General features: G+C 53.5%; 3 protein-coding genes across 3 annotated transcripts; 2 read left to right on the forward strand and 1 right to left on the reverse strand.

Moving 5' to 3' along the window:
• Window positions 1-72: 72 nt before the first annotated feature.
• HMPREF1120_08671 (signal recognition particle, subunit SRP68) lies at window positions 73-2,065 on the forward strand (the record flags this gene model as incomplete). The annotated part of the gene is made up of 2 exons (XM_009162936.1): window positions 73-260; window positions 316-2,065. 2 exons carry the CDS (start codon window positions 73-75, stop codon window positions 2,063-2,065), a joined length of 1,938 nt encoding a protein of 645 aa, XP_009161184.1.
• A 936-nt stretch (window positions 2,066-3,001) lies between these two features.
• Window positions 3,002-5,442, forward strand: HMPREF1120_08672 (mitogen-activated protein kinase kinase kinase; the record flags this gene model as incomplete). Its single annotated transcript, XM_009162937.1, has 3 exons — window positions 3,002-3,450; window positions 3,497-3,524; window positions 3,580-5,442. The coding sequence occupies 3 exons, from the start codon at window positions 3,002-3,004 to the stop codon at window positions 5,440-5,442; spliced, it is 2,340 nt and encodes a 779-aa protein (XP_009161185.1).
• On the reverse strand, window positions 4,658-8,264 carry HMPREF1120_08673 (uncharacterized protein). The gene is made up of 3 exons (XM_009162938.1): window positions 7,828-8,264; window positions 7,320-7,774; window positions 4,658-7,222 (listed from the first exon to the last, which is right to left on the reverse strand). Exon 3 carries the CDS (start codon window positions 6,776-6,778, stop codon window positions 5,585-5,587), a length of 1,194 nt encoding a protein of 397 aa, XP_009161186.1. The 5' UTR covers window positions 6,779-7,222; window positions 7,320-7,774; window positions 7,828-8,264; the 3' UTR covers window positions 4,658-5,584.
• Between the last annotated feature and the right edge of the window lie 20 nt (window positions 8,265-8,284).

The raw sequence follows: 8,284 nt of genomic DNA on the forward strand, positions 1-8,284 counted from the left end.
ACTGCGCTCACCACCACCTCTTGACCATCCTGCTCAACAACCCAGTCGATCTGGGGAAATCAGCTTCGCAAGATGAACATCACTAGCTCAGTCATTTCTGAGCGTGATCGCGCACTGTTGGGAGGGGACTACAATGCGTATCATGCCCAAGCCACCCGTCGGATTCACAACCTTCGGCGCAGACTAGGAGCCACAAACCGTGGACGAAAATACAACCCAAAATCGCCGGTGACAGCGGAAAACGTCGCCCAGAATGCAGAGTAAGCAGTCCTCTCACATTGAAAGCAAGGGCGCGTTACTGACATCTGCGTCTAGATGGGTGCAACTCTTGCTTGCCAGCGCAGAGAGAGCGTGGGCAGATGCCATGGCTATGAAGGCCGCACAGTCTGCCGAGAACACCCAAAAGGCTATGCCAGGATCCACGAAACGGCAGATTGCTTCTCGCCTGAGACGGGCCATCCTCTATGCCGAAAACCTGGTCTCTGTCCTTCAAGACCGCAGCACGACTGGAGCCAAGGATATTGACGAGCTCGAGGCACGAGCGTATCTGGCCATGCTGAAAGGCAGTCTGGACTTCGAAAAAGGACGCTGGCAACCATGCATCGAGCACTATGCCGTTGCGGAGATCGTGTACACGGCGTTAGGACGGACTTCCCAAGCTGCAGATTTGTACAAAGATCTTGTGTCCAGCATCGTGGAACCAAGCATTCGATACGCGGCATATCAATTGAAGATGCCACGCACCAAATCTGTCGGCGAGATTGCTATCGAGCACTTCCCGAGCGCCGAGGCGACCCTCCGCAGCCTGGTCGAAGCGCTCAACCCCCAGGCATTTGTTTTAGGAACTGAAACTACCGCTGCCACAAGCGAAGGCCCCAAGGAGGTCCCATCTACCATCTCGTGGAGGAACAGACAGGTCAAGCTTGAAGATGCCAGTATATCTCAAGCACTGGGCTTCGCAAAGGAACGTGAAGACGCCTTGGCTGCAACATACAAGTCATATTTGCAAGGTTCTGCAAGCGTCAAAGAGCTGGCCGCTGCATATGACGAAGTCATTACTGCTCGCCAGGACGCCGCAGACGCCACCAAGACAGCCATTGACGAGCTTCTAGCCGAAGGCGTCGACCCAGGCGACGCTCGCATGCAATCACTACAGATTACACGCACTGCCGTAAACTATGGTGTCATCGAATGGCGCATTGGACGGAACCGGGTTCTCTGCGGCCGCGAGGACGGGTTGCCTTTTGAGCCCGTGAACCAGAGACAGCCGTCCAAGCCACGCAAGGATGGCAAGCCGCGCACCGTCAAGGAGGAGAGCGCCGGCCGCAAACTGTCCCGTCTCCGAGAACGTGTCGCATTGTACGACTCGATCCTCCAAAGTCTTGACGCTGTTAAAGAATTGCCTGGTGTCATTGCGGACGATGCCTTTGTCGGCGAGCTCGATGTGAAGCGTGCCTACTTCCGCTCCCTGAAGTGCCTGGCTATTGGTCGCTCACACGCCATTAACGAGCATATTCCGAATGCACTGGCTTTGTATGCTCGAGCCCTCGAACAGGCCAAGGCGGCATCAAGCAAGCTGCAAGGAGATGCTGCTACACATTCTGTGGACTCGCCGCCGAGTCACCCCGCGAGACTCGGGGTGACCAGCGAAGCATTGACTCAGCTCACATCAACGCTGAGCACACTGGTCACCCGATACCGGGCTCTTGCGGATCTGAAATCGTTGCAGAAGCAGACTCGTTCCGCCGTTGAGGATAAACAAGACTCCGCTGCAAAAGGCGTCAAACCTGCCCCTCTGATTGAGCGCCTTGGCCGCAATGAGTATGTTGACGACGTGGATTTGACGAACCTGGTTAACTACCCGGCAAGACTCCGCCCAGTCCCAGTCAAACCGTTGTTCTTCGACATTGCCTTCAACTACATTGTCTACCCTAGCCAGAAGGGCTCCAGAAGCGAAGAAGCAGAGACCGCCAATGGGAGAATTGGTGGCCAAGCTGCGGTCCCAGCTAAGAAGCAGGAGGAGCAAAGACCGGTCAAGAGAGGCTGGTTCAGCTTCGGACGATGATCCTGCCCTTTCGAACGACATGCTCCTCCTCATTTCTAACCGCGAGGCCTTTTGCTGAGCATTGTATCGCCCGGATTTCGCGTCTGACTCACAGACACGCATGTACTTGGAAGGAACACTCTCATGATGCACCCTGGCACAGGACAAGCATGTGCCCAGATCCCGAGCATTCTCCAATGAAAAGATTGAATGAAACCGTAAACTCAAACTGCGATTTCGTCCCTGTGTTTCTCGTGCTCCCCATGTGTTCAAATGTTGATTGTGCAAGTCTGGAAAGCCTCAAATGATAGTGACATGTTGAAAATCTCAGCACTGGCATTTCCTACCCTACTAGGGAGGAGAACGAGGGATCAAACTCAGCGCTGTCAGGATTATATCTTACCTTTGTTCGGTGGGACATCTTCTCTGCATGATAGGTGTTTTGCAACATACTGTGCCTGGTCAGTACCTTGGGTATGTTACCACCTTGTTGGTTGGTTAGTCTTCGGTGGTCACAGGGGTAGCACGTAGAGGATAGGTTAGTCGGCGACACGACACTGGCTGTGCCACAGTTGCTGATGCAGATTGACGACATGTTCAGATCTTCTGACGAAGCTCGGTTTGATTCGCTTCTGGGATCAATAAGGCACAGTTCCCTGCCATTCCGGAGTGAGGATGACGCATACTAGTACTGTGTCTTCTTTGATGCCCAGGCGCCACTTAAGCCCGGGCCTTAGTAAGCTCCATAGAGTTAGTCAGCAAGGAGAACGCTTTGATAGCACAAGCAATTAACAATTCGTCCCAGCTCTCGGCGCGCTCACGGAGACGGTGCCGCTTTCAAGACGACATGCTCGCGACTCACCCTCTTCTCACTCTCTTGTAAATCGTGTCGGATCGACGCCCCTAATCGATTGAGGTGTGTGGATAGAGTACAACTTACAACGATTGTACTTTTTCATGACACATTCAGTTGGCATGAGCTCCTCAGCTACTCCGACCCCTACACGGCAGCCAGCAGCTACGCATGCCTGCGTCCGATGCTCTGAACGTAAGGTCAAGTGTGACAAGAAACACCCTTGTACGGCTTGCCTAAGATTCGACTTTGAATGTGTCTATCGCCCACTAGGTCCACGTAAAACAAGAAAACAGTCCACCCCCAACCGGGTCTTGATTCAACGCCTTAGGAGATATGAATCTATGCTTCAGGGACAAAGGGTTGACGCTGGTGCAAATGATGGAACGCCAACAGCTCGTGGCGAACATGCGCTGGAGGACGGCAGTCAATCTCCGGCAGTAAGGGCGTCTCACACGGAGATTCCGGTGCCGGAAACCGTTTCTGAGCCCGAACAAGTTCCTTCCTCTTCACGACGAGCCTACAATGCTGGGAGTTTGACTTATTTGGAGAGGTAAGTCTTCTTGATCTTGGGCGACCTAACTCTGATACATAGTCAGTGGTCTCTGGACAAGAGCAGTTGAAGAGGTAGGTGTGCGCTGAGCTTTCGATCCCGACATATCAAGGCTCATTGCCGTCTTAGTTTCCTAAGCCAAGCATCACTTTAGAAAACGTGTCTGATCAGGAAAGCGACAATGAGAATAGCGATGATTACAATTACGATTTCCTGTCGGACTTGGCGGGGGCAACCGACAGCGTCAATATGACGCATCCACCGAAGGCACACATTCTCGTGCTGTGGCAGACCTTCAGAGACAATGTCGACCCGGTGGTGAAGATCGTACATGCGCCAACAGTGGAGGGACTAATTCAATCGGCAATGGCCAATCCGGACCGGATGTCACGGAGTTTCGAGGCCTTGATGTTTGCTCTCTACAGTCTCGCAGTTTTCACCTTGCGCGACGAGGAATGCGGGCAGAAGTTTGGCGAGACACGACAAACATTACTGTCGAGATACACTGCAGCAACCAGGTTGGCTCTCGGGCGTGCCAAAGTGTTGCGCACTACGAATGTTGTTGTCCTCCAGGCTTTCATCTTCCATCTTTTCTCAATCCGAGATACGTGCCATCCTCGCACCTTGTGTACTCTTACGGGAATGGCCATGCGGCTGGCCGAAGGCATGGGTTTGCACCGTGATGGACAACTCCTTGGATTGGCCCCTTTTGAAGTGGAACTCCGCCGGCGAATCTGGTGGCAATTGAGTTGGTTCGACTCCAGAACCTCGGAGCTCATTGGCATGAGGAAATTCCAAAACACTACACTGGATAAAAGAAGTCCTCGTCTTCCATCAAACATAGATGACGAAGCTCTCTTCCCCGGCATGGAGGAAACTCCAAAAGCGGCGAATCGTGTGACGACTTTGGCACTTTGTGCGATTCGCTGGGAAGTTGCGGGCTTTTGGACAAACTATGTTAGTATAAGACGTCAACAGGGACTTGAAGATGGGTTCTGGAGCAACTCTCCAGAGCCAGACAGCATGAAGGCGAGGGACCACATCATCGATGAACTCGAGGCAACATTAGAGACCAAATACATCCGCTACTGTGATCCCTTAGAACCAGTCCAGCTCATGGCTATGATGTTCGCCCGGGGGAATATTACAACCATGCGGTTTCTTTCGCACCACCCTCGGAGATGGGGTTCCTCCAAGGTCCCTGAATCGGAGACTGACTTTGTTTGGAAATTATCTATCAAGCTCCTCGATGGACATATACAGTTGTATACGAACCCTCAGCTTCGCGGCTATACCTGGCAGTCATCGTTTTATTTTGCATGGGAAGCACTGGTCCATGTTCTTGACACGCTACATGCTAATCCTCTCTGTCGGGAACATGACAAGGCTTGGAGATTAGTCGGTGCGACCTACGACTGGAATCCCGACTTTGTGAACAACAGCAAGATGCCTCTACGCGTGGCAATAGGTGATCTCTGCCTGAGAGCACACAAAGCTCGAGAGGTCGCATTGGAGGAGCAGGGATTGCCGCTGCCACCGCGACCATGGTACGTTCTCAAATTCCATCAGCAAAGAGAGAAAGCCAAGCTTCGGAAACAGGATCACGAGAACAGAAGTGCCGACCTTAGCCTGACACGGTCCATCCACATGTGCAGTCCAGTTGATTCAGGTCAAGGATATCTGAGTCTGGCAGACAGGGATGACACTGGCTTGCTGAAAGGTCACGCAGATCCCCACTATCCAGAGTCCAGATCATTTCAAGCTTTCAGTGGCGAGCAGACACAATTGTATTTGGACGACAACGGGTCGTGGCCAGGACAGTGCCTCGATGGCCAATCGCACGGGTTTCCACCGGGGCCCACCGATACCTCCCCTGATAATCACAATTTGTTATTTGATCAAGACTACAACCCGGAGAGCTGGATGAACGAGACGTTAGACTGGACTCAATGGGATACTCTGTCTGGGACTGCCGACATGTTTGGTGGGTAACGGGACCGCAATCTCCCACCACCAAAACCAACCGGTGCAGCATCTGGCGCCCAGCTTTCACCACTTCTTCAAATATTGCTGCCCGGGATGGAAAGCAAACTTCGGCCACTAAACTGCTTCTCGAAAATGGGGAGTTATTTGGTCAGGTCTGTGGCAATACCTCGCGCAGCCATCCATCCACCTCCTGGACCAATCGAAGTGTGTTGTTGCCTTGACAATGCACATCAGCACCCGTTTCAGCGTTGAGCTCGACGAAGCTCTTCTTGCTGGAAAGAATGGCCTCATGCCATTCCTTCGCCTGTTTCTTCCACACCAAACCTTCTTGCTCGCCCACAACCGACAGGAATGGTAGCTCGACTTTTTGCGGCTCTGCACTCGCGCCAACCCACTGCTCAGCCAGATCTGCTATGTCAGACACACCAGCTTTCCATGCCAGCACCTCGAAGTTCTTCCGTGCGGCATCCGATAACTGAGCGCCAACACCTCCAGGCAGTCCTTTTGCGACTTCTCTGAACAAGTCGCCCGGACGGTAGAGCGGAGTCGTCGCAATAACTGCCGCCAGTCGCCGCTCATGTGCTGCCGCCCGGCAGGCGAAGTATCCGCCGAGACTCATTCCGAGCAGGGCCAACTTGCGTGGGTCTACATCCAAGTGACCAATCAAGTGATCAATCACTGCAGCGATCGAGCGCTCAGCCTCTATCTCCCAGTATAGCCCCTGTTCCTGTACGAGGCCCTGTCCCGGCAGATCGACCAAGGCCACTGAATAGCCCCGGTCAAATAAATGGCGTCCTTGCGACAGGAACCGATCCTCGTGACAGGAGTCTGCTCCCCCTATCACCAACACCGTGGGCGCAGAAGGATCAGTCGCCTGGTAGAAATACCCGGGAAGGTTGCCATTCTGGTAATGGACAGTAAAGCTTGTGAAGGGAAAAGCCAATTCCGTCATGGCCTGGGCAAAAAGTCTCTGATGAGTGCGGAACAGTGACACGAAGCGCTCCCCTGGGCCGACGAACTGCCACGCCAGCCGGTAGCTTGCAAACGCCTTCAGCCGTGTCTCCCCCGCCGCTCGGGTCCAGCCACGTCGTTGCCAGGTGTCCGCTTGCGCGTTCTGTGCCACTCCGAGGCGCACGAAAGCATTTGCCCAAGAGTCTACATCGCCGTCGATGATTTGCGATGCTGCGTGAAAAGCTTCACCGACGGACAACCCCCCTGCCGAACCCCATCCAAGAGCTCCGAGGAAGAAGAGATCCATATTGGGATCGGTAAAACGATACCGCTGACGGAGCCGTTGAGTTGAGTAGTCCTGATCACGGGGGGTTTCCTCCTGACTTGCCATGTTGACGTTGTCTTGTTTCCACAGGGCTCTTTGCCTAGGGTCGTGGACTTTGGATGAAAGGAATGTTTCGCAACACTGGGAGAATAATTGTAGTGCTCTCGGTGTGGGTATGAGTTGTTAAAGGACAGTGTAGACAGTGCAGACTATTTCACTCATGATGGTCCCGGTCGTCCTTTTATATATTCGCAAATGGCGGGAGGTGAGGCGAACACAACCATGGGCCCGGCATCCTGCTGCCCCGTCACATTGGCTTGATTATGCTGTGGTCAGCCCCCGGAAATCGAACCATGAACGCAAATTATTGTATAGGACGTCCGAGGCTGCCCCCGACCCGGCCCGCCGTCGGCCGATCGGTGGTGCGGACTTTGACGCCCGATCGGGCCCCAGTAGTGTTGATGTCGCCCCGGTGCTCCCGGGTGGGGAGGGGGGCGGCTCTCCTCAACGCTATACTCCGTAATCAGCTTCTGCTAAGAACGGCATCACCCTCATTCCCGATCGGGGGTTGTGGCGCGAACACCTGCAGTTATAACAAAAACCATACCTTGGGCGTCCTGCAACACGGCTGCGAAATAAAAGTTTGGTGAAAATCGGGCCACTCTCGACAAACCCATCAGAGCCAGCGACGTCTCGACTCGTGCACCACAGTCGTGGAATTGTCGCGCAAAGAGCTCGGGTCAAATTGGACGCTCTTCGAACCTGGGGGGACTCAACAGTCACGAGTGTGAATTTCGTGATATTTGGTATGTACCCAACGCGCAGGTCGGACTTGAACGTGGGAAACTCTGCGAGAAACGACTGGAGGAACTCAAGGTGTTGCGGACGCTCCAGCCAGGCAAGATAAGGCCTGTTTCTACTGCCAGAAAGAAAGAGCAGAATGCAAGAGTTATTCTCGGTGGTCTACCCTGGCCGTGACAACATCACATCATACGTGCCCGATTTTTTCCTCTTTCCCGGAAGAAAGCACGAGAAGCTGGCTTTGCGAGAATGAGAGTCCTCCTGGCGCCAATTCAGTGCCTCAACCTGGAATGCGGGCGGATTTCATCACTCACGAACGCGTCGCGGTTTGTCCCCTCCACCCCGATCCCCAATACTGCGTAATCTCGAGCTCTTCGGCAGAGAAAGCATTTCACCGGCCGGCGCAGGTCAGTGAAGTTGTGTTGCGATCACAATGGAAGAGACTCATCCGACGGACAAGGTGACAGGGCAGCCCGGACCCAGAAAGAAAGAGACCGATCAAAGGTATCGTGGATGACTCTGGTGCGTGGGAAACAACAATTATTTCCAGATTCAAAGGTATACTATATTCTTTCAATCAATAATCCGCGGCACAACTTTGAACACATTCTCAAAAGCCATGCGTCTTCAATCCGGGCGAGCGCGGGTCCGTCGCTCAGGCATAATACCTAAGGTACTGAAAGTAGATGGAAATCCTGACTTCCTTTGCGTCACATGCTGGGAGTGGAAATCTAGATTAAGACCTTGCCGCTACGGCTTTTGGGGGGGGGG

The sequence above is a fragment of the Exophiala dermatitidis genome (assembly GCF_000230625.1).
Source record: "Exophiala dermatitidis NIH/UT8656 unplaced genomic scaffold supercont1.7, whole genome shotgun sequence".
NCBI classification, from domain to species: Eukaryota; Fungi; Ascomycota; class Eurotiomycetes; order Chaetothyriales; family Herpotrichiellaceae; genus Exophiala; species Exophiala dermatitidis.